The sequence below is a fragment of the Physella acuta genome, unplaced genomic scaffold (genome assembly GCF_028476545.2).
Source record: "Physella acuta isolate Inbredline_101_S28 unplaced genomic scaffold, ASM2847654v3 ptg000583l, whole genome shotgun sequence".
Taxonomy (NCBI): domain Eukaryota; kingdom Metazoa; phylum Mollusca; class Gastropoda; family Physidae; genus Physella; species Physella acuta.
This window is the reverse complement of record NW_026732102.1, coordinates 197,501-223,482: the sequence shown is the minus strand read 5'-3', so window position 1 is coordinate 223,482 and position 25,982 is coordinate 197,501. Positions and strand designations below refer to the sequence as shown.

At 39.7% G+C, this 25,982-nt stretch overlaps 3 protein-coding genes across 5 annotated transcripts in view; 1 reads left to right on the top strand and 2 right to left on the bottom strand.

Moving 5' to 3' along the window:
* Positions 1-7,186, top strand: part of LOC131947118 (polypeptide N-acetylgalactosaminyltransferase 5-like) — a 36,334-nt gene extending 29,148 nt beyond the window's left edge. For both annotated transcript variants that reach the window (XM_059308225.1, XM_059308224.1), the window contains exons 13-14: positions 6,733-6,858; positions 6,955-7,186. In XM_059308225.1, coding sequence (XP_059164208.1) covers positions 6,733-6,858; positions 6,955-7,098 — 270 coding nt within the window. In that variant the 3' untranslated portion in view covers positions 7,099-7,186. The remainder of the gene's footprint in view (positions 1-6,732; positions 6,859-6,954) is intronic.
* A 2,934-nt stretch (positions 7,187-10,120) lies between these two features.
* On the bottom strand, positions 10,121-21,401 carry LOC131947116 (uncharacterized). 2 transcript variants are annotated; one of them, XM_059308218.1, is made up of 10 exons: positions 21,268-21,401; positions 19,594-20,111; positions 17,485-17,666; positions 17,312-17,454; positions 16,760-16,767; positions 16,202-16,262; positions 14,189-14,269; positions 13,339-13,469; positions 12,032-12,185; positions 10,121-10,950 (listed from the first exon to the last, which is right to left on the bottom strand). In XM_059308218.1, the coding sequence occupies exons 2-10, from the start codon at positions 19,990-19,992 to the stop codon at positions 10,808-10,810; spliced, it is 1,302 nt and encodes a 433-aa protein (XP_059164201.1). In that variant the 5' UTR covers positions 19,993-20,111; positions 21,268-21,401; the 3' UTR covers positions 10,121-10,807. The 2 variants fall into 2 exon arrangements, with proteins under 2 accessions (XP_059164201.1, XP_059164200.1); XM_059308217.1 differs by having other exon boundaries at positions 17,312-17,666; positions 21,268-21,400.
* A 3,311-nt stretch (positions 21,402-24,712) lies between these two features.
* LOC131947136 (uncharacterized) overlaps positions 24,713-25,982 on the bottom strand; it is a 10,762-nt gene continuing 9,492 nt past the window's right edge. Inside the window, exon 9 of the mRNA XM_059308246.1 lies at positions 24,713-25,225. Coding sequence (XP_059164229.1) covers positions 25,038-25,225 — 188 coding nt within the window. The 3' untranslated portion in view covers positions 24,713-25,037. The remainder of the gene's footprint in view (positions 25,226-25,982) is intronic.

The window sequence follows — 25,982 nt, the reverse complement described above, 5'->3', positions numbered from 1 at the left end:
TAGTGGCTGTTAGAGGTGGTAGGGTAGTGGCTGTTAGAGGTGGTAGTGGCTGTTAGAGGTGGTAGGGTAGTGGCTGTTAGAGGTGGTAGGGTAGTGGCTGTTAGAGGTGGTAGTGGCTGTTAGAGGTGGTAGGGTAGTGGCTGTTTGGTAGGGTAGTGGCTGTTAGAGGTGGTAGTGGCTGTTAGAGGTGGTAGGGTAGTGGCTGTTTGGTAGGGTAGTGGCTGTTAGAGGTGGTAGTGGCTGTTAGAGGTGGTAGGGTAGTGGCTGTTAGAGGTGGTAGGGTAGTGGCTGTTAGAGGTGGTAGGGTAGTGGCTGTTAGAGGTGGTAGTGGCTGTTAGAGGCGGTAGTGGCTGTTAGAGGTGGTAGGGTAGTGGCTGTTAGAGGTAGTAGTGTAGTGGCTGTTAGAGGTGGTAGTGGCTGTTAGAGGTGGTAGGGTAGTGGCTGTTAGAGGTGGTAGGGTAGTGGCTGTTAGAGGTGGTAGTGGCTGTTTGGTAGGGTAGTGGCTGTTAGAGGTGGTAGGGTAGTGGCTGTTAGAGGTGGTAGTGGCTGTTAGAGGTGGTAGTGGCTGTTAGAGGTGGTAGGGTAGTGGCTGTTAGAGGTGGTAGTGGCTGTTTGGTAGGGTAGTGGCTGTTAGAGGTGGTAGGGTAGTGGCTGTTAGAGGTGGTATTGGCTGTTAGAGGTGGTAGTGGCTGTTAGAGGTGGTAGGGTAGTGGCTGTTAGAGGTGGTAGTGGCTGTTAGAGGTGGTAGTGGCTGTTAGAGGTGGTAGGGTAGTGGCTGTTAGAGGTGGTAGGGTAGTGGCTGTTAGAGGTGGTAGTGGCTGTTAGAGGCGGTAGTGGCTGTTAGAGGTGGTAGTGGCTGTTAGAGGTGGTAGGGTAGTGGCTGTTAGAGGTGGTAGGGTAGTGGCTGTTAGAGGTGGTAGTGGCTGTTAGAGGTGGTAGGGTAGTGGCTGTTAGAGGTGGTAGGGTAGTGGCTGTTAGAGGTGGTAGTGGCTGTTAGAGGCGGTAGTGGCTGTTAGAGGTGGTAGGGTAGTGGCTGTCTAGTTAGAGGTGGTAGGGTAGTGGCTGTTTGGTAGTGTAGTGGCTGTTAGAGGTGGTAGTGGCTGTTAGAGGTGGTAGGGTAGTGGCTGTCTAGTTAGAGGTGGTAGGGTAGTGGCTGTTAGAGGTGGTAGTGGCTGTTAGAGGTGGTAGTGGCTGTTAGAGGTGGTAGGGTAGTGGCTGTCTAGTTAGAGGTGGTAGGGTAGTGGCTGTTTGGTAGTGTAGTGGCTGTTAGAGGTGGTAGTGGCTGTTAGAGGTGGTAGGGTAGTGGCTGTCTAGTTAGAGGTGGTAGGGTAGTGGCTGTTTGGTAGGGTAGTGGCTGTTAGAGGTGGTTGTGGCTGTTAGAGGTGGTAGTGGCTGTTAGAGGTGGTAGGGTAGTGGCTGTTAGAGGTGGTAGTGGCTGTTAGAGGTGGTAGTGGCTGTTAGAGGTGGTAGGGTAGTGGCTGTTAGAGGCGGTAGGGTAGTGGCTGTTAGAGGTGGTAGTGGCTGTTAGAGGCGGTAGTGGCTGTTAGAGGTGGTAGGGTAGTGGCTGTTAGAGGTGGTAGTGGCTGTTAGAGGTGGTAGGGTAGTGGCTGTCTAGTTAGAGGTGGTAGTGGCTGTTAGAGGTGGTAGTGGCTGTTAGAGGTGGTAGGGTAGTGGCTGTCTAGATAGAGGTGGTAGGGTAGTGGCTGTCTAGTTAGAGGTGGTAGTGGCTGTTAGAGGTGGTAGTGGCTGTTAGAGGTGGTAGGGTAGTGGCTGTTAGAGGTGGTAGGGTAGTGGCTGTTAGAGGTGGTAGTGGCTGTTAGAGGTGGTAGTGGCTGTTAGAGGTGGTAGTGGCTGTTAGAGGCGGTAGTGGCTGTTAGAGGCGGTAGTGGCTGTTAGAGGTGGTAGGGTAGTGGCTGTTAGAGGTGTTAGGGTAGTGGCTGTTAGAGGTGGTAGTGGCTGTTAGAGGTGGTAGGGTAGTGGCTGTCTAGTTAGAGGTGGTAGGGTAGTGGCTGTTAGAGGTGGTAGTGGCTGTTAGAGGTGGTAGTGGCTGTTAGAGGTGGTAGGGTAGTGGCTGTCTAGTTAGAGGTGGTAGGGTAGTGGCTGTTTGGTAGTGTAGTGGCTGTTAGAGGTGGTAGTGGCTGTTAGAGGTGTCAGTGGCTGTTAGAGGTGGTAGGGTAGTGGCTGTCTAGTTAGAGGTGGTAGGGTAGTGGCTGTTTGGTAGTGTAGTGGCTGTTAGAGGTGGTAGTGGCTGTTAGAGGCGGTAGGGTAGTGGCTGTTAGAGGTGGTAGGGTAGTGGCTGTTAGAGGTGGTAGTGGCTGTTAGAGGTGGTAGTGGCTGTTAGAGGTGGTAGGGTAGTGGCTGTTAGAGGTTGTAGGGTAGTGGCTGTTTGGTAGTGTAGTGGCTGTTAGAGGTGGTAGTGGCTGTTAGAGGTGGTAGTGGCTGTTATAGGTGGTAGGGTAGTGGCTGTTAGAGGTGGTAGGGTAGTGGCTGTTAGAGGTGGTAGTGGCTGTTAGAGGTGGTAGGGTAGTGGCTGTTAGAGGTGGTAGTGGCTGTTAGAGGTGGTAGGGTAGTGGCTGTCTAGTTAGAGGTGGTAGGGTAGTGGCTGTTAGAGGCGGTAGTGGCTGTTAGAGGCGGTAGTGGCTGTTAGAGGTGGTAGGGTAGTGGCTGTTAGAGGTGGTAGGGTAGTGGCTGTTAGAGGTGGTAGTGGCTGTTAGAGGTGGTAGTGGCTGTTAGAGGTGGTAGTGGCTGTTAGAGGTGGTAGTGGCTGTTAGAGGTGGTAGGGTAGTGGATGTCTAGTTAGAGGTGGTAGGGTAGTGGCTGTTAGAGGTGGTAGTGGCTGTTAGAGGTGGTAGTGGCTGTTAGAGGTGGTAGGGTAGTGGCTGTTAGAGGTGGTAGGGTAGTGGCTGTTAGAGGTGGTAGTGGCTGTTAGAGGTGGTAGGGTAGTGGCTGTTAGAGGTGGTAGTGGCTGTTAGAGGTGGTAGGGTAGTGGCTGTTAGAGGTGGTAGGGTAGTGGCTGTCTAGTTAGAGGTGGTAGGGTAGTGGCTGTTTGGTAGGGTAGTGGCTGTTAGAGGTGGTAGGGTAGTGGCTGTTAGAGGTGGTAGTGGCTGTCTAGTTAGAGGTGGTAGGGTAGTGGCTGTTTGGTAGGGTAGTTGCTGTTAGAGGTGGTAGGGTAGTGGCTGTTAGAGGTGGTAGGGTAGTGGCTGTCTAGTTAGAGGTGGTAGTGGCTGTTAGAGGCGGTAGGGTAGTGGCTGTTAGAGGTGGTAGGGTAGTGGCTGTTAGATGTGGTAGGGTAGTGGCTGTTAGAGGTGGTAGGGTAGTGGCTGTTAGAGGTGGTAGTGGCTGTTAGAGGTGGTAGTGGCTGTTAGAGGTGGTAGGGTAGTGGCTGTTAGAGGTGGTAGGGTAGTGGCTGTCTAGTTAGAGGTGGTAGGGTAGTGGCTGTCTAGTTAGAGGTGGTAGGGTAGTGGCTGTTAGAGGTGGTAGGGTAGTGGCTGTTAGAGGTGGTAGTGGCTGTTAGAGGTGGTAGGGTAGTGGCTGTTAGAGGTGGTAGTGTAGTGGCTGTTAGAGGTGGTAGTGGCTGTTAGAGGTGGTAGTGGCTGTTAGAGGTGGTAGGGTAGTGGCTGTTAGAGGTGGTAGTGGCTGTTAGAGGTGGTAGTGGCTGTTAGAGGTGGTAGTGGCTGTTAGAGGTGGTAGGGTAGTGGCTGTTAAAGGCGTTAGTGTAGTGGCTGTTAGAGGCGGTAGTGGCTGTTAGAGGTGGTAGGGTAGTGGCTGTTAGAGGTGGTAGGGTAGTGGCTGTTAGAGGTGGTAGTGGCTGTTAGAGGTGGTAGTGGCTGTTAGAGGTGGTAGGGTAGTGGCTGTCTAGTTAGAGGTGGTAGGGTAGTGGCTGTTAGAGGTGGTAGTGGCTGTTAGAGGTGGTAGTGGCTGTTAGAGGTGGTAGGGTAGTGGCTGTTAGAGGTGGTAGGGTAGTGGCTGTTAGAGGTGGTAGGGTAGTGGCTGATAGAGGTGGTAGGGTAGTGGCTGTTAGAGGTGGTAGTGGCTGTTAGAGGTGGTAGTGTAGTGGCTGTTAGAGGTGGTAGTGGCTGTTAGAGGTGGTAGTGGCTGTTAGAGGTGGTAGTGGCTGTTAGAGGTGGTAGGGTAGTGGCTGTCTAGTTAGAGGTGGTAGGGTAGTGGCTGTTAGAGGTGGTAGTGGCTGTTAGAGGTGGTAGTGGCTGTTAGAGGTGGTAGGGTAGTGGCTGTTAGAGGTGGTAGGGTAGTGGCTGTTAGAGGTGGTAGTGTAGTGGCTGTTAGAGGTTGTAGTGGCTGTTAGAGGTGGTAGTGGCTGTTAGAGGTGGTAGTGGCTGTTAGAGGTGGTAGGGTAGTGGCTGTTAGAGGTGGTAGGGTAGTGGCTGTTAGAGGTGGTAGGGTAGTGGCTGTCTAGTTAGACGTGGTAGGGTAGTGGCTGTTAGAGGTGGTAGTGGCTGTTAGATGTGGTAGGGTAGTGGCTGTTAGAGGCGGTAGGGTAGTGGCTGTTAGAGGCGGTAGTGGCTGTTAGAGGTGGTAGGGTAGTGGCTGTTAGAGGTGGTAGTGGCTGTCTAGTTAGAGGTGGTAGGGTAGTGGCTGTTAGAGGTGGTAGGGTAGTGGCTGTTAGAGGTGGTAGGGTAGTGGCTGTTAGAGGTGGTAGTGGCTGTTAGAGGTGGTAGTGGCTGTTAGAGGTGGTAGGGTAGTGGCTGTTAGAGGTGGTAGTTGCTGTTAGAGGTGGTAGGGTAGTGGCTGTTAGAGGCGGTAGGGTAGTGGCTGTTAGAGGTGGTAGGGTAGTGGCTGTCTAGTTAGAGGTGGTAGTGGCTGTTAGAGGTGGTAGGGTAGTGGCTGTCTAGTTAGAGGTGGTAGTGGCTGTTAGAGGTGGTAGGGTAGTGGCTGTTAGAGGTGGTAGGGTAGTGGCTGTTAGAGGTGGTAGGGTAGTGGCTGTCTAGTTAGAGGTGGTAGTGGCTGTTAGAGGTGGTAGGGTAGTGGCTGTTAGAGGTGGTAGGGTAGTGGCTGTCTAGTTAGAGGTGGTAGTGGCTGTTAGAGGTGGTAGGGTAGTGGCTGTCTAGTTAGAGGTGGTAGTGGCTGTTAGAGGTGGTAGGGTAGTGGCTGTTAGAACTCAAGCGATTTGTCCCTGATGTACATAGCTTAAAATCTTGGCACCCCAGAACTTACAGTCTTGGTAGATCTGAGCTTAAAATTGTTAGTACTTCTGAGCTAAAAGTCTTAGTATTCCGTAGCTTAAATTTTTGGTAATGTATAATACAAAAGTTACGACAGTCAAAAGTGTGTGAACCATCTTAGTGTATGGCCTACAGCCAGAAGACCAGTGGTATTCACTGGAATGTTAAAAAGGTTATACCAGTAGCTTGATCTCAGCACTTATCCACCAAGGAAACCGGTGGTACCCTATAAAGTAAACTAGACCTACCCGGTCATCCCTTGGATAACTGTGGGTTTCGGGGGTCATCCATAATTAACATCATGTCTGTCACTTATCGTCACAAAAAAACCAGACCCCACATTCAAAAAGACGATTTTTATCTTTTAAAAACACCGATTTCGGCTGAGCATAGGTCACACTATCCCTTCATATATGACGTCACAGGTGACCTACTCAACTCTACTTCACCTGCCCAGTGTCCCGCCAAGTCTCAGACAACATGTTTTTATCGTTTAAAAAACGATTCCAGCCGAGCATGTCTCTGACCACAATATCCCTTCATATGCTTAGGACAACGAAACAGATGAACTCTACTTCACCTGCCCTGTATCCCACCAAGTTCAGATAGTCAAATGTATCATTCACATCTAAAACAAAATTGATTTTTTTTTACGTTGACGTTATATGTATAGAACCCGTGCCACCCGCATTAAAGCCTATTACACTAACAACTTAGCTGTCTAGACTCGTGACGTCACTGATGTTTTTGTGTGCTATAAGTTAATACTATGTGTCTCCTTATGCAACTTGATTTACGCGCATAGGCCCTATCTACATCTAAGTCTAGTAACTTTCAAATTAAATTTTTAAATCTTAAATTAGCCAATTGCATAGCTAAACAAACAAAGATTTATATTAAATAATGAAGGTCTGAAATAGATTCTAGATGTATAATTTACATTAGGCCTAAGTGTAGATCTAGAATTTACGTAAAGTCTAGTGACCTAGAATCTAGATCTAGATCTAGATTCATAACTTTTTCTTCCTTCGACAGCTGATCTGTAGATCTAGAGAAGTTTATTGTAAAACTAAATGAAAAAGACAGTTGAAAATTGATATAAGTGTTGGAACGTAATAAAAACAGCAAACGGACGTATTGTTAAAGTTATAGCCGACAGAAAAGTAGCTTTAGAACGCGTTAAACATTGGAATGGGACACAATCTTCTTTGATAGAAGCCGCCATTGTTGATGTAAAAAGTAAACAAATCATGTGACTTCACTATTCACTCAAAGTAAAGTCGTTTTTCTAAACTTTTAAAATTAATGTGGTTAATCTACCAATGAATAAATCAATAAATTAATTATCGTCTTTAAATAAATTTGTGATTAACAGTCTGTCTGAAAACAAAAATTGTTCTCTACCTACATACTATTTTACAGCTCTACACGTAGTGCAGATTCCCTCCAGTAGCCAATCAGACAAACAAAAAAACAAACAAATAAATATTCAAACATGTAAACAAACTTGAGTTTTAGTAGTATTTAGATATCCTTTTCACTTTTTTTTCAGCATTTCTTCCTAAGTAAAGAAAGCCAAATCCGCCGAGACAACGGTTGCCTTGACTACAATAAATCAACCAATCAAATTGTGGCGAATTTTTGTCACGGGACCAAAGCCCAGTGGGTCTACACACCTGTAAGTTATAGTGACGTCACATATCACATCCATGTTCTACTAGCCATGTTCTAATGGCAATGTTCTAGCTAAAAACTTTTTCTTATATTTATCCAGCAAAACACAATCAAGCTGCTGGAAGCTGACCTCTGTGTGGCCTTGACCCCGGACAAACAGACCGTCGTCATGGCAACGTGCAACGTCACAGACACCCTACAACAGTGGAACTGGCCGCGGCGAACGCCCTTTGACCCCGTGTGATGACGTCACTGGGGATTTCCCATTTAAGTTTTAATTTTTTCCTGAGTTTTGAGGACAGAAATTTATGTCTAGTATAGTCAGAGGCATAGCGAGGGGGGGGGGGGACATATGTCCCCGGGCGCCGACCTTAGGGGGGGGCGCCAAATTGAAAGTTTGAGGGGGGTGCAAATGAAAAGTTCGAGGGGGGGGGTGCAAATCGTAAGTTTGTCCCCGGGCGCCGGGAAGGGTCGCTACGCCTCTGAGTATAGTTTAGTGTTGTTAAATTAAATACATCAGCGTTCCTGGAGATTTTGTAATAGGTGTTTCGTTCACAAACTATTTGGCTTTTATTTTTAGAGTTTAGGGAAGTGTATTTTATATTGGTCTAATTTAAGCCTTGCGATTCTTAAACGAAGACAGCGAGTTCTTTTGTAAACTAGAGTTTTTTAAAACGAATTAAATTTTTACGTTTATTACTATGATGTAACTAGATCTATATATTAATAGAAAATTGAAACATTATTTATAACAATAGCTTTAATTATAAGACTAACCTTAATATCAAACCAATCTTAAACGTCTGTATGTGACTAATTAATAAACCAATGACTAATTAATAAGCTAAATGATCGTCGAATAGTCGATCGATATAGTTGTTATCCGATTCTCGGAAATAACTGTATCTTCAATGTTAGACTAATGTTATAATTGGTTTTGTGTATTTGTAATTTTAGAGTTATATCCTGACTTCAAATATAATAATATTTTCAATACTAGACACATTTTAGAGTAATTGTAGAGTTTTATTCCGACTTCAAATATAATGGTATCTTTACGGAAGACACTTTTTGAGCAATTTTAGAGTTATGTTCCGACTTTAAATTTAATGGTATCTTAAATAATAGAAAAATTTAGAGCAAACTTAGAGTACTATTCCGACTTCAAATATAATTGGATCTGTAATGGTAGAAAAATGTAATGATTGGTAATGTCTATTACCAATGCGAGAATTACACCGGGTAGTTTATTAACTTCCGGTTTTTGTGTCTGACTTAAAGACTTCCTGTTCGCGAACATTCTCAACACTGCTGTCTGTGAGTGCGTCTATTTAAAGATGGTTGTCTATGTGATTTGATTATGTGTTTTGTATGGCATTTCTTGGTTGTTACACACTACTTATGATTACTATGATGGAGATCAGTGGGAATTCATTCAAAATTTTTTTTGTGTGTTTATAAATGGATGTTGTGATGGAATAAGTTTAATTGGAATTTTGTTATTTGGAGTTTTGTTATTTGAGTTTGTATATAGGCCTACCTTTTAAAACAATAACTGAAATATTGGAATGGTAAAAAAAAATGTTGCTCACTGAATCTATGCAATAAGATATTAAAATGCATTTATGTTGCTGTTTTGTTTTTGTCTTCGAAATTTATTTGCTGGTTGAAATCACGTGGTTTGTCGCGTGATTTATTTTAAACTTGCGGCTTACGATTGGTTGAAATTCTCTTTTTTTTCCAGCCAATCAGGTGAAGTTTGTCGAAAAGTGTTCAACAGGTTTAGTATTTATATCAGACCGAGAATTCATAATGTTAACACAGATAAACTTCATAATATGGTTAACACACAAGGCTTTAGACGGTCAACAGAGCAAAAAAAAAAACACATTACTCTTAAAATAATTGCTTTATTGCGTTGAAAAAACAACAACAAAAAACCAATCCACAACACACAATGCTTATAAACCTTTGATCCATTTTTGAAACATACCTTGTTGATTAAACAATCTCATGTACATTAAATTCGACAAGCTACATACAAGTTTTCTATATCACAGGTGAAGTGCCTTGTGAAAATATGTATTGTTTTGTTCTTGTGATGTTAACCTGTTATCAGAAATTTGAAATTAAACCTATTTTTCTGTTTTTCGGAAAATAATTTTTTTAACGCATACCATTTGTTTCATTTTGTATTTTTTAAAATGTGTTCGTTGGATTGTGATGAAACTTTGTGTACTTGCTTAGAGGTGAACAAGCTAAATAATAACGATAAAGTTTTTGAGAAAAGTGATATGTGAGTTAAAATATATTTTTTTTAGTGGTAACTGAAACCGAAAAGTGACAGTTTGCGAACAATTTATAATGTCTGTAAGTAAAAATACACAGATTGAAGTTCCTAGTTACAGAAGTTTTTTTAAAAACACGTATTTCTGTGGGGTCACGTTTTTACTCTGTAGACCCCTAACCACAAACAAAAAAGGTGAAAATATGCGAAAAATTATTTTTTAAAAATTTTATAAGGGATATTTAAGTCTATCTGCACACACTGAAAGTGTTCTATCAGTAAAATTGTTCTTTTTGAAAAAAGTAATTTTGAACTTAGTTGACCCCCTTAATAAATTGCCTACATTGATTAAATTAAAAAAGTAAAGCATAAGGTGTTTTAAAAAGTTTTGAATCGTAGTTTTTTTCTCTTGTAAACGTATTCCTTTTATTAATAGTATCATTCATGTAGGGACGGCGTGGCCTAGCGGTAGAGAGCTTGACTCGAGTTTAAATCCGGGTTCAAGTCAGTAGAATGACCCTGAGTCCACCCAGCTCTGATAAGTACCGAACTCACGTTAGGGAAATACGTTTGTGCATAGTGCAGACCACACTACCCTTTGGATATGACGAGGTCACTCAAACAGATGAGCTCTTTTTCATCTGCCCCATGTGTCTTTGGCAGGAACGGTGATTACTCTCGACTTTTATACCCCGAAGCTCTAAGCTCCGGCCAGAGTTTCTTCCACGCATCTCATCGGAGGGGGCGAAGCCCCCCCCCCCCCCCCCCCCCCCCGAACGAAATGATATTTATATATTTTATATAGAAAATATATACTTTTACCAGTGTCCGCCCCCCCCCCCCGAACGAAATGAAATTTATATATTTTATATAGAAAATATATACTTTTACCAGTGTCCGCCCCCCCCCCCCCGAAGAAAGTCTACTGCCCCCCCCCCCGAAAATTTCAAGTGCCCCCCCCCCCCCCCCCCCCCGGAGAAAAAAGTCTGGAAGAAACACTGGCTCCGAGTTCTTCTAGAGTCTAGCCCAATACTATAAACGCTATAAATGTTTTAAAATACGACTAACATTAATCGATATGATACTTCTTATTTAACATCGTCAACCATCAGGTAACTACATGTAACAATGAGATCGGGAAAACAAGTATGAGATTGAGTAGAAGCTTAAAAATTGCAATACAAATACAATGTGTAGTTATTATCTAAGTTTAAAAGGAGCAGACATTGCTTAAACAATAGTAATAACTAATTACTAAGTCGTGAACTTGGATGTTCATTAACTTTTTAATGAACATAGTCAGCCCGTGAATAAAAACACACAACTTAAAGAAAATTAATTATATCAATCAACACATCTAATTAAGTAAACTGTTTTTCTTTTAAATTACGTAATTTCAAATTGATTGTGGGTTAAAAAGTTAATTCAAATGTTGTGACAGAAGATGAGACTGCAAGATTGTGATTCCACTTTCCCATAGTTGAAAGAGTTGGGAGAGCATTTTTTTTCTATGTTGATCTCGGTAGTTAGATCAGTTGAAAGATAAAAATTATATTACTTCTTGGTAAGTTTAGTGGTAAAGTCAACCCAAATGACTTTAACTACATAAATTCTTCTGTTTTGGTAGATTTGATGACAAAGTCAGCACAAATGACTTTACCCAACACTAAACCTTTTTGCCCTTCTTTGTTGAAGGAGGCAGTAGAGTCAGCCTGAATACCGACAAGGGTTTGGGGTCAAAGCGTACGGTTGTGTGGGGTTCTATTGTCTTAATTTGTAGGGTGTCGTTGGTCTTTAGCTCGAGAACCCCTGGAAAGTTAAAAATAGATCGGTTAGCTTGGGGGAGTTATATGCTGGAGGTAGTATAGGATTTTATACTGAGGTAGTATGGGATTTTATACTGAGGTAGTATGGGATTTTATACTGAGGTAATATGGGATTTTATACTGAGGTAGTATGGGATTTTATACTGAGGTAGTATGGGATTTTATACTGAGGTAGTATGGGATTTTATACTGAGGTAATATGGGATTTTATACTGAGGTAGTATGGGATTTTATACTGAGGTAGTATGGGATTTTATACTGAGGTAATATGGGATTTTATACTGAGGTAGTATGGGATTTTATACTGAGGTAGTATGGGATTTTATACTGAGGTAGTATGGGATTTTATACTGAGGTAGTATGGGATTTTATACTGAGGTAGTATGGGATTTTATACTGAGTTAGTATGGGATTTTATACTGAGTTAGTATGGGATTTTATACTGAGGTAATATGTGATTTTATACTGAGGAAATATGAATTTTGATACTGAGGTAGTATGGGATTTTATACTGAGGTAGTATGGGATTTTATACTGAGGTAATATGGACTTTTTTACTTAGGTAGTATGTGTGTATATACTGAGCTAGTATGAGATATTTTACTAAGGAATTATGGGATTTTACATCGTGCTAATATGTGCTTTTATACTAAAGGAATATGGGATTTTGTACTATTGAAATATGGTAATTTTATTTAGGAATTACGGAATATATTTACTGAATTATGGTATATGGCCATATCATTCTGAGAAACAATGAGAACTTATGAGCTATTGGACTTAGTTTTAACATCAATTGTTGGTAGTCGACCTTAAACATCATGAATACAATACAAGTAGTGGATTCATTTCGTTATTTAAACTCACAGAAGGTCATTTGACCATTGCTACATGTGAAAATAGATGAAACGTACCATTGTTAAAAGGGGTTATACGTTCCATTGTTAAAAGTGGTTAAACGTACCATTGTTAAAAGGGGTTAAACGTACCATTGTTAAAAGGGGTTAAACGTACCATTGTTAAAAGAGATGAAACGTACCATTGTTAAAAGGAGTTAAACGTACCATTTATGGTGCATATCCTGAAGCGTGTGACGTCCACGTTGGTGTTGGAGCTGGGGTACTTGTAGTAGAAGCCACCCCTGCGACATGCCAGGGTGGGCAGGTTGTTCTGGAAGATTCCAACAGAGTGGTTGAAGTCCTCGTCCACCAGGATAATCTGAGACGTCAAGACGTTTTTAATGACGTCAAGATGTTTTTAGGGACGTCAAGATCTTGTTAGTGACGTCAAATTGTTATGGAGGCCGAATATTTTGTGTGGACGGTACATTTTTGTCATGGACGTCAAATTAATGTTATGGGTGCTAAAGCTTCATACTATTCTGTAGACGTCATGTTATTGCCATAATACTGTAAATAATCTATTTGTAGACGTAAAATTGTTGTTATAAAAATCTAAATAACTTGGTGTGATACGTCAAATGATTTTGAGTCGTTATGAAACTGTTAGATCAGTTAAGCGTAGGACATTCGCAATTCGTCGATATCTGGAGCCTATTAGAAACGATGCTATGTCCTAGGTTGTTATTGTTCTGACACGGTGTCTATGAGCCTCTGACTACCCAGAAATTAGTAAAGGAGATTGGGGGGGGGGGGGGGGTCCAACTATGGACAACTAAAGAGAGGTGTAAGGGAGGGAAGTGACAGTTGGAGAGACTAGCCCTGGACAGAGACGTCTGGAAAGCTCTTGTCAGCTGCCTATGTCCCAGTAGGGACGACAGGCAAACAACAACAACAAAGGGAGAGAAGTGACACCAGTGCGGCTCTATACTGTGTTTGAAACATTTCCCGAGTGGAGATACCACCTAGGGACAATACGAGTGTAGAAGTAGTGTGGGCTACAGGGCATGTAAAGGGAGTACAACTGCTTCAGGGAAATCGGTAAATGCAGTGAGTATCAAAGAGTTCCCTTTTCCTTTTCATGGGAAAAGTGAAGTAGAGTTCACCTTCGTCTATGACCTCGACATATGAAGAGATAGTGTGGTCAACACTATGCCCAGCTGCCTTTTCTTTTCCCTAACGTAACTTAGGTACCCATCAGAGCTGGGTGAACTCAGGGACGTTCTACTGACTTAAAGTCGGATTCGAACTCGAGACTTTCGGTTTAGCAGTCAAGCGCTCTATCGCTAGGCCACGCCGTCCCTCAGTGACAAGTAGTCTAATATTCCGGTTCAGGTTAGGTACTCATTATAGCTGAGTAGACTCTGTACTATATACGGACACGAGTCTAAAGAAAACCTCGCAACATGAGCGCTTTACCACATCACCACGCCGTCCCTCATCGAGATTACAAAAAAAAAAAAAGAGCTTACCTCCAAACGAATAATAAAAATCCCAGATTTTTTAACGGTAAAGACGCCATTGATTTCGTCAGTCAGCTCCACCAATTTGGTACGGTTATCCGACATGGAGCTATTGGCCCTGTACAGCGTTAGTGCTGAGCCTGTTCGATAAAACATGCGAGTAAACGTGAACGCAGAGGCGTAGCGAGGGGGAGGGGGGTACATATGTCCTCGGGGCCGACAGTAAGGGGGCGCCAAAATGGGTTGTAAAAACAAATTAAAATCTCATTTTAGCTGCAGTTTTGCATTATAAATATTATAAATACATGGGGGAGGGGTGTGCTAATTGAAAGTTTGAGGGGGTTGCAAATTGAAATTTGAAAGGTTGTTCCCGAGGGGGGCGCCACATTGAAAGTTTGTCCCCGGGCGCCGGGAATGGTCGCTACGCCTCAGCGTGAACATAAAAAAAGTAAAGAATCCTCTTTAGACCTAACGATCCATTGGGCCGATAAAGTAGAGTTCATGTTCATCCCATATAAAGGGATAGTGTGGTCAGCACTATGCCCAGCTGCCTTTACTTTTCCCAACGTGAGTTAGGTACCCATCAGAGCTGATGAGATTTGAACCAGGATTTGAACTGGAGACTTTCGGGCTAGCACTAGGCCACGTAGTTAAACGTCAGCTTTAGCGTTAGATATACAACCAAGCTGAGCCAGCGATTAAGAGTTCGTATAACGAATCACGTTCGATGATTGGAGGCATCTACATTTAAATTTAATAGATTTTAGGAATGGAAATTTTCTAGGTAGGCCTATGTGAATTTTAAAACTCAAGGCTAGTATCACAATGAAAGCAACAGAACACAACGGTTGTAACTTACTGGCATTTTCATACTTCATTGTAGCCATTTGGCAAACTTTTGGACTTAGTGGAAGATTTTTGTCTATAAAGCATTCAGTATCTGCTTACAACAAATAAAACATTTCTTACAATCACAGTGTTTCTATATTTATAAGTTTAGAAAACTAAACTGTAAATTTATTCCAATTATAATAGTACGAAACCAAACATTTTGTAGCTCCGCAAATGCGTATTTAAAATAACATATCTGCGAATTCCTTTTTACAAGCTTTTATTTAACTCACTTCCTCTGTCGACAGTCTGTCGACAGTCTGTCGTCAGTCTAGATGGAAACGCAGGAGTGAAAATTCGGACAGTTCTACTTGACCGATACGATTCACAGTTGGCACGTGGGTCAAGACATGAAGACAATGCAATCTGAATCTAAATTTGACTTAATTGGATGCCTAATTAATTTTTTATGAATTAATTAAAATTTGGACCGAATTAGTAGGCATGTCTATCCAACCACACCACATACGTCATCGCGTTCAATCAGGTTTAATAGCTGCGCTATCACGTTCAATAGACGCGCAATGGTTTTTAGTCTTGTAACACTATTGCAAATAAAACATGTAAAGTACTGAAAAAAAAATTCATAAAAAACGTTTTAATAACAAGCTTTTATGTAATGATGCACTAAAAAGTAGAAAATAAATTATACACTACTATTTAAATTACTATAAAGAAAAGCGTGGGTCTCTTCTCAAATATTAGTAAAGGTATCCAATAGGTACTAAAGTACTAAAGTGACCCACGATTTTCTTAATAGTAATTTAAATAGTAGTGTATAATTTATTTTCTACTTTTTAGTGCATCATTACATAAAAGCTTGTTATTAAAACGTTTTTTATGAATTTTTTTTTACAAGCTTTTATTTAACTCACTTCCTCGTCATTCTGTCTGTCGTCAGTCGTCAGTCTAGATAGAAACGCAGGAGTGAAAATTCGGACAGTTCTACTTGACCGATACGATTCACAGTTGGCACGTTGGTCAAGACATGAAGACAATGCAATCTGAAACTAAATATGACTTAATTGGATGCCTTATTAATTTTTTATTAATTAATTAAAATTTGGACCGAATTATTAGGCATGTCTAGCCAACCACACACACGCGTCATCACGTTCAATAGCTGCGCCATCACGGTACATTCAATAGCTGCGCCATCACGTTCAGTAGGCGCGCAATGGTTTTTAGTCATGTAACTCTATTGTAAATAAAACATGTAAAGTACTGAAAAAAAATTCATAAAAAACGTTTTAATAACAAGCTTTTATGTAATAATGCACTAAAAAGTAGAAAATAAATTATACACTATTATTTAAATTACTATAAAGAAAAGCGTGGGTCTCTTCTCAAATATTAGTAAAGGTATCCAATCGGTACTAAAGTGACCCACGCTTTTCTTTATAGTAATTTAAATAATAGTGTATAATTTATTTTCTACTTTTTAGTGCATTATTACATAAAAGCTTGTTATTAAAACGTTTTTTATGATTTTTTTACAAGCTTTTATTTAACTCACTTCCTCTGTCTGTCGTCAGTCGTCATTTAGATCTAAACGGCCGAGCGAAATAGCAGGCACTTCTAACTGACAGATAGGGTTCTTAGTTGGAACGTGGGTCAAGACATGAAGACAATGCACCGTGACATTAAATGTGGCTTAATTGGATGCCTAATTAATTTTTTATGAATTAATTAAAATTTTGACCAAATTAGTAGGTATTTCTATCCAACTACTCCACACGCGTCATCACGTTCAATAGCGCGTCATCACGTTCAATAGGCGCGCAATGGTATTTCTTTATAGATATTTAAATAGTTGTGTATAATTTATTTTCTACTTTTTAGTGCATTATTACATAAAAGCTTGTTATTAAAACGTTTATTATGAATTTTTTTATGACTGATAACTGATAACAACCCCTCTCCTTAATCTTAACAGTAGCAACCCCTCTAATCATGTTAACAGTAGCAATGCACTACTTACTTCTGTTTATGAAATCACTTATATTGTAGTGATCGTAGAAATTAGCGAAATACTCCACAGACTGAAACAAAATTAAAATCTTTCTTTCAAACTGTCGTTTTCTTTCAAACTGTCGTAAAATCTTTCTTTCAAACTGTCATACATTTTTTCTTTCAAACTCTCGTAAAATCTTTCTTTCAAACTGTCATACATTTTTTTTTCAAACTGTCGTAAAATCTTTCTTTCAAACTGTCGTAAAATCTTTCTTTCAAACTGTCGTAAAATTTCTTTCAAACTGTCGTATATCAGTGAACGAACTTACTCCATAGAACGTACTCTCACAGAAACATTCGATAACCGAGGCAATATTGTAATTCGATTATTCCTATACTATGGTACACAAAATAAAGCATTTAAAATACAATACAGACAAACAAGTTTTGGTTTTATTCCTATGTTTGCCATTTTATTATGTCGCCTAATGAAAAGCTGAGCATCAATTTACATTCTAAAGCTCATAAAATCAAATTGCAATCCATGTGTTCAAACAAAACCAATGTGAAAAATTGGAATACATACCGCCGGTGCTGAAATAAAGTTTAAAAAAGTTTTCAACTCTAGTGCGATTGAACTTTGATAATGATTTGTAATTTAAATATGAGGTAAATGTGAAGTAAATGATATTGTATTGTAGTGCTGTGTATCGTATAATGTCCAGAGTTTCTTTCAGACTTCTCGTGTTGGGCATCGCCCTCTCCAGAGCACGTCTACCGCCCTACCCCACGGATATAATAGAAAACAATAATGTTCACATAGAAAATGTAAAGCTTTAAAAAGTGCCCAATAGTTTAAAATGCAACATTCCCGGAAGTTTCATGCCACGCCCCACCACACACACACACCGTAGAAGGGAAAATGTCTGAAAGAAACCTTGAAAGTGTTGTCGTGTTATGTTCTGTATGGGAAGCGAGATTGTATTCAGTTTATTTTTTTCGAAAGGATAAAAAATAAGCAAAAAAAGGTTATAAGAATATTGCATTTATTCAATATTTATTCAACATTTATAAGTATTATCATATTTTTTACGAGCATCAAATATTTTGTACTGCTAAAAATAATTGTCATAATTACCTTCCTGTTTGCGGTTGTACGTGTCGCAGAATTTTAAGATGGTCGCTTGGTTGGTACAGCTGCCATTGACCTTCCCTTTACCCTTGCCTTTACCTGACTGTCTCACGGGACGAGAAAGTAGTTTGGCCACTTCTGACTCTGGCCTTTTGGCCAATTCCCCAACAGATTCTGACCTTTTGGCCACTTCCCTAAAAGACTCTGACAATTTGGCCACCTCTAAGAAGTTCGCAGGTTTCCTGACTAGCTGAGAATTATCCAGGACTGTATGGGAGTATTGTGACGTGTGTGTACCATTGTGATTAAGACTTTGTGTTCTTGTATCTGTAAGCACTAGATGTTTCTCTTGTGGGCGGCGCTGTTGAGAAACAAAGTTAATTAGCTTTAATAAAAAAAAAACTATTTGACTTCAAATGAAAAAAATACTAAATTAATGTTTTAAAAGTTAGTTAGTTTTAATAAAAATAACTAATTGAGCTGAGAAAACACAAAAATTAGTTTACAAAATAGCTGGAGTAAAAAAAAAAACGAGTCTAGAATTGTGAACATTAAAAACAGTTTTTCATAATGTATAGAAAATATGTATTTCTATAGCAATACCTCTTCAAAGTAGATTTGGTCTAGTGATATAATAGTGATTGGTAAGCTAATAGGTTAAAATTCCGCGCATATGGAATTTAAAACAATTCTTAGACTTTTTGAGGTTGTTAAGGCTAGTGCAACGCCTAGCCAAAACGGTTCTTTAAATATGAAAACTACAGGAACTTTGTGGTGATAAAGTTTGATAGGGAAAAAAACAATACTTTAAAGAGGTATTTTAGCTAAGTGTAGGGTACAATTTGGCGCCTTTTTAAGTAGGACAAGAGGCAAAGTAACTGGGCAATACAAGTGGTAAATACTTCGTGGCAAACCTATAAGGAAATATATAGAGGCAACGCAAAGCTCTCGAACTAGGATACACATCTCGACAACTCAACTGAACAATTTAACCCGACAACCCGAACACTCAACTTACCAACACAACCCGACAACCCAACTGACCAACACAACCCAACTGACCAACACAACACGACAACCCAACTGAGAAACACAACCCGCCAACCCAATGACCAACACAACCCGACAACCCAACTGACCAACACAACCCAACAACCCAACTAACCAACTCAACCCAATCAACACAACCCGACAATCCAACCAACACAACCCAACAACCCAACTAACCAACTCAACCCGCCAACCCAACCAACACAACCCGACAACCCAACTGACCAACACAACCCGAAAACCCAACTGAAAAACACGACCCGACAACCCAACTGACCAACACAACCCGACAACCCAAATGACCAACACAACCCACCAACCCAACGACCAACACAACCCGCCAACCCAATGACCAACACAACCCGACAACCCAATGACCAACACAACCCGCCAACCTAATGACCAACACAACCCGCCAACCCAATGACCAACACAACCCGACAACCCAACTGACCAACACAACCCCCCCCCAACCCAATGACCAACACAACCCGACAACCCAACTACCAACACAACCCGCCAACCCAACGACCAACACAACCCGCCAACCCAACTGAGAAACACAACCCGCCAACCCAATGACCAACACAACCCGACAACCCAACTGACCAACACAACCCAACAACCCAACTAACCAACTCAACCCAATCAACACAACCCGACAATCCAACCAACACAACCCAACAACCCAACTAACCAACTCAACCCAACCAACACAACCCGACAACCCAACCAACACAACCCGACAACCCAACTGACCAACACAACCCGACAACCCAACCAACACAACCCGACAACCCAACTGACCAACACAACCCGACAACCCAACTGACCAACACAACCCGAAAACCCAACTGAGAAACACGACCCGACAACCCAAATGACCAACACAACCCGCCAACCCAATGACCAACACAACCCGCCAACCCAATGACCAACACAACCCGACAACCCAATGACCAACACAACCCGCCAACCCAATGACCAACACAACCCGACAACCCAATGACCAACACAACCCGACAACCCAACTGACCAACACAACCCGACAACCCAATGACCAACACAACCCGACAACCCAATGACCAACACAACCCGCCAACCCAATGACCAACACAACCCGACAACCCAATGACCAACACATCCCGACAACCCAACTGACCAACACAACCCGACAACCCAATGACCAACACAACCCGACAACCCAATGACCAACACAAACCGCCAACCCGACTGACCTGACAATGCTGCTGTATATCCAGAACCTTCTGCTGCAGCCTGTTGACTGACATCATCAGACAAATCACCATGGCAACCAGACAAACAACCAGTGATGCCAACACCAGCACTACCCAGCTCCACGTGTGGACGAATGACCGGTCTCTTCTCTTGTCTGTCTGTCTTCTCTGCCGGTCTGTCTGTCTAGCTGTTTGGCCTGTCAGATTCCTTTGACACATCGAGCAAATTCTATGTTGGACACCATTTACAGCGTTGGGACTAAACTCTCCGTTAGAAACCAAACATACATCTCTAAACAAACTTTGTTCATGAGATGTAGTGCCAGTGGGGTTCGATCCAGGTACCATTCTAGTCAAGTCCCTGAAGGAGTTTTGACAATCTATCAACTTTGGGTCCATTGCTATATTTTTTTGCGCTACCCACAAATCAAAACGAGGTTAGCTTTTGAATCACGAGCACTTGGGTATAACGGGAGACGGGTGGCGTAGCAAGGATCCAGATACGGCCTACATACTTTCTGGAATTAGAAAATATTGTATTGATATTTCTACACAAGTTGCAGATTAAACAAGTATAATATTTATTCACATGTATAAATAGGCTTACATACTGATAAATACTCAACATACACCTATTCATACACCTATACATACATATATACATACATACATATATATATATATATATATATATATATATATATATATATATATATATATATATATATATATATATATATATATAAACATATAAATATACATATATTATGTGTATATATTCACATATATCTGTACATAGTTACACAAACATATTATATATATATATATATATATATATATATATATATATATATATATATATATATATATATATATATACAAATAAATACTTATTTGTTAATTATTCTAAAAAAGTAAGATTACAATCATAATAAAAAATTAAAGCGAGTTTAACTTAAATGTACTTGTTTTTACGTAAACTGTTCAAGTACTCATAAGCAGGGGGCATAACCGTCTTTTTAAATTGTGGAGCTTGTACGATTTGAGTTATATAGCAATACTATGCTTTGTTTTTAAATTTGAATTACAATGCTCAAGTAACGCAGAAATCACTGTACATTGCTAAGCATACTAAAATTGTAATATGATGATACAAAATATTTCCTTTTTGAAAAAGTAAAATCTAGATTACATTATCGCCCCTACATTTAAGTAAGTGTAAGAACCAATTTCCGATGTAAACGAAGCAAAATTTTTTTTTTAAATCCGTCAAGTCTTGCTATGATGTAAATACGGCGAAATACTTATTTGAATCTAAATAAAGTCTATTTATATTGTAAAAACAGCGAAACACATTGTTAAATTTAAATATTAAGTCTAGATCTATGTATAATGTAAAAACAGCGAAATAAATTGTTGTATCTAAATCAAGTCTGGCTATAATGTAAAAACAGCGAAATAAATCTTAGAATATAAATCAAGTCTAGTTATAAAAACACCGAAATAATTTTTAGAATCTAAATGCAAACTAGGTATATTATAAAGACGCGAAATAAAGTTTTGAATGTAAATAAAGTATAGCTATACTGTAAAAACAGCGAAATAAATTTTAGAATCTAAATAAAGTCTAATTAATATTTTTTTCAAGATGTATTTAAAAAAGAAAGAACTTACCGTACGACTGCCAGCTGATCTGTTGCGTGGCTCCACCTGTCCACATTCTACTCCACACCAACTGGTGGCACTTAGCCAGACCGTAACCACATACACATACACACACGTGTACACAAACACATACACACAGGTGACTGCTTGATAAACTCTTGCACCTGGTCTGTTGATCGCTGGGCTAAATATAGATCTCACGTGACCGTGATATTCGAGCCCAAATGAAAACAGTCAACCCGGAAATCGTGTAGGACTACTTACAAGGTTTACAGAAGGGCTCTGTTTCTTTAGAACTGTGTTTGAAGCGAGGAACTGTCCTATATCTTTATGGTACAATGTTTTTATCTACAGCTTTTATTATGGTCCAATGCTTTTATCTCCAGGTTTTTTATGGTCCAATGGTCGTAGCTCCAGCTTTCATCGTTTTATGGCGTATTCACGTTACGTTCAATGCGGTACATGGACATAAAACTGGGGGTTTAGAGTAGTTCAATGCGGTACATGGACATAAAACTGGGGGTTTAGAGTAGTTTTTGTCTAGGGGTCACGTTCACTTTCCTACCCATCTCCAAACGTGACAGGTGTTTCTGTATTTTGACGGATTAAGTAATCTGGGGCTAGGCGAACCCCACACTTTGATGTGTGCCCTACATTTTTATGTGTGGCTTGGGTGTACCCCACACTTTATGTGGGGGCTAGGTTATAGCCCACACTTTTATGTGGGGTTAGGGTGTACCCTACATTTTTATGTGGGGCTAGGTGTACCCCACACTTTTATGTGGGGCTTGGGTGTACCCCATACTTTTATGTGGGGCTTGGGTGTACCCCACACTTTTATGTGGAGCTTGGGTGTACCCCACAGTTTTATGTGGGACCTGGGTGTACCCACATCTTTAATGCATAGCCTAAGTGTACCTACACTGTTATGTAGGGTTGGGTGTGGTCCACCACTAATTATTAAGAGAAAAATCAAAATATTGTTAAATGTTGGTTAGCTGTACAATATAGTCACGTTGTTCAAACCTAAAACGTACTCTTCATTTTTAGCACTGCGGGAATGGCGCGGTTTATCGAAAGAACGATCGCTAACCTAAAAGTCAGGAGTTCGGAACCCTGATCTAAGTGCCTATCATATCTAAAGCAGGTGATTGGATGCACTAGGGAGGATTAACCGAAGTAGGTAATAGGGCTTGTAAGTAGGTCACAACTTCTCGTTCTCGTACTTGCCAGCGAGTAGATTTCGAGACCGTAGACTTACAAGCCCTATACAGTGCACTTGGGAGGATAAAAAAAACCAACGGGTCTAGAGGATGGTGACGAGGTTGGAGGAAATGCTCGATACTTTTTGCCGAAATTTTATGTGAAATTGATGGTAATAGGAGTCTTTCAAAACGTATTGAGACAACTGTAACTATTGTAGCTATACAAATCATTTCAAGGACGTTCGTAAAATGTGTAAGTTCCGGTTACAGTAAAACACCCACACAAAAATATAACGCGAAAATTTGTCTCAGATTTGTAATTACATGCAATTTTTTTTTATAAGCACCAACTCGGATATGGTTATATGAACTTCCTGCTTTGAAGATTTTCGCGAAATGTGCGAGGTTTATTTCTTGTTGCGTGAAGCAGGATATGTGTCGTCTGTATGGGGGTCTAACAACTGCACTTGACGACTGACCTTGTCGACGTAACCGGATATCGTTTGGTGTTTTGTTTTGGACGAGGTAAGGGGATATAGGTCAAGCCGGTCATTGTCTTAAAAGGTTTTCTTAAAAAATGATTGGATAATTAGTTCTATTAATAGCTTGGGTTAATGAGAAACGAGTTAGCTTCTTTACTTGAAGTGGTCGTGGGGTTTTCTTAGTGTACTGAATTAATTATAAACAATAAATGTTTTAAATTATAATTTTTCGTGAAAAATAAACGCCAATTAACGGATAATTTTCGTGAAATATTTTTTATAGAAGGAGTTTCGTGAAAAATTAAACGTAAAATAAAACTGCTTTTATTCTACTAATTTTTTAATAAATCTTGCGAAATATTATATATATATATATATATATATATATATATATATATATATATATATATATATATATATATATATATATATATATATATATATATATTATAATAATGATTTTTGTGAAAATTTAAGGTCAAATGTTGATTTTTAATAATGATTTTCGTGAAAGTTTATTAAGGTTAAATATTTTGTTTAGTATTTTTTGGAAACAAGGTGTCTTATAGTTAAGTTATAGATCTACTACAAGCTGAGACCACTGATACAAACACATGAGCAATACATTCCACGAAGAGGGGTATGGAAGGCTGTTGGTACAAATTGCTGTCAGCAAATTAATTAATTAATTAGGGTTTGGTAGAGTGGTTTTACAAATAATTGTCTAATTATTGCTATAATTGCTAGCCTTAACTAGCACCAGAATGTTTTAAACATTTAAAAGTTATTTATAAAGTTTGACAATTGTGCCGCTTAAATTATATTAGTAATACTAATATTTAAATAAATGAAAGAATCTGTTTTACTTATTTTCAAGCCAAGTTTCGTTTTCGAACCTGAGGTTCCATAAAGCGGAGTTCACCTGTTGAAGTGACCTATGCAATCACATCAATACTATTACTCCTGAAAAAATATTTTCTATGTTTGTTGTTAAATATAATAAACGACTGTTGTTAAACTAAAAGATAAACTTTTTGTTCACAGGGAATATGTAAACAAGTACAGAGATATAATTCGTTCCCTTTAAAAGTTTATCTAGTAAAAATTTTATCACAAGTGTTACTGTAAATCTTATCAATTGAAGTTAAAAAAACTTTTTAAATGACAGTTTGTAAATATAAACAGACACTAAATTTTAATATAACACAAATGACTCAAAAAAATGAGTATTTTTATTCAAATTTTAATCAATCAAATAAAACAAAAACAACGCGAAAATATGCAATAAACGTATGTACATATTTACACAACTTTGAAAATATTCTGTAATATTTGTTCGTTTAGCTAACATATGTACAGAAAAATGTATTAAAAAACAAACAACAAGGAACTGATAACAAAAGCACTTACACAAAACACATAATTAAATATCAGAAACTGAATTCATTTGAAAGGAAATAAACACAATAATAGTATCACAGGTTTTTCAGATATATATATATATATATATATATATATATATATATTTATATATATATATATATATAGCCAGTGGCGTAGCGAGGTCGGGTGTCACCCGGTGCGGCACCTAATGGTGTCACCCCCCCCCCCCCAGAGGCGTAGCGACCCTTCCCGGGGACAAACTTTCAAATTTTCGATTTGCACCCCCCCCCCCCCTCAAACTTTCGATTTGCCTCCCCCATCAAGTTTTTCTCTGTATATTTTGCTATTTTTTGCCTTGGTGTCACCCCCCTAAATGGTGTCACCCGGTGCGGTCCGCCCCCCCCCCTCGCTACGCCCCTGTATATAGCATCCCCAGAATCAGACTGTTTTAACTCCAGTTTTAAAAAATGTTCACAACAAAGCTTCAAAGGTTTGTAAACGCTAAAAATTCTATATTAATCACTTGGTAAAATGGAACAATGGAACATCTGTTTAGTTCTGTCATGATACTTTGGTGGCTTTAGAACTCAACTGTGTATTACTCTCGAAAAAAAAGAACAACCTAAAATTGGAGTTAAAACCATCTGTTCAGTAATAGACAAGTTTAAATTGTGTCATTTGACCAAACATCCTCAGGTTAGATTCAGTCTTAGCCACTCTCAGATTTCTTCTTGTTCTTATTGTTCCTTTCTTTCTTCCCCCTGGGTTTTTGTGGGTTGTGTGGTTGCAGCAATACCAGACTGAACTTTGACCTCCTGTGGGTCTCCAGCCTGACGGTCGTGTGGGGGTCAGAGGTCCTCAGCTGTAGCACGTCCCCCGTCTTGAGTTCAAGGACACCTGATAACCCGCGTGCAATAGCATGCCGTGAGTTTGTCATTTCTAATAATTTGTTTTTGTCAACAAGCACTGTATAATTGTATGACTGTGTAATGTTCTGCCTTTTGATTGTATGACTGAATTGTTATAAGAATATTTAATAATCTGCTTGTATGATTGTGGGATTATAGTGATGTTTAGTATTATAATTGTATGATTGATTGCTATGTTGTATGATATAGAAATGTTTTATTGATTGTGTGATTGTTTGAGAGCATTACTGTACATTACTATGAATGTTCGTTTTTATGCTTGTTTGATTGTTTAAATGCAGGATTTATGATTATAATTGTTTTTGTAGTTTTATTGCATGGTTATACGATTATAAAATTGTTAATGGTATAATTATACGAAAGTTTAAATATAGCATTCTACACATGATGATGTAGTAGGTTGTGTTGTTTCACGTGTATATGTCAAACTTGTTTCATACTTGCGTCATACTTTTGTCATTCTTGTATAATACTTGTGTCATACTTTTGTCTTACGTGTGTCATACTTGTTTGTGTGTGTGTATGTGTGTGTGTCTGTGTATGTGTCTCTGTATGTTTGCCTGTGTGCGTCTGTGTGTGTCTGTGTGTGTACAGCTAGACTTACCGTCGATGCTACATATCCTGTACTTGTTGAAGTCTTGTCTGTGTGTGTCTGTGTGCATGTGTGCGTTTGTGTGTGTGTGCGTGTGTGTGTGTCTGTGTGTGTACAGCTAGACTTACCGTTG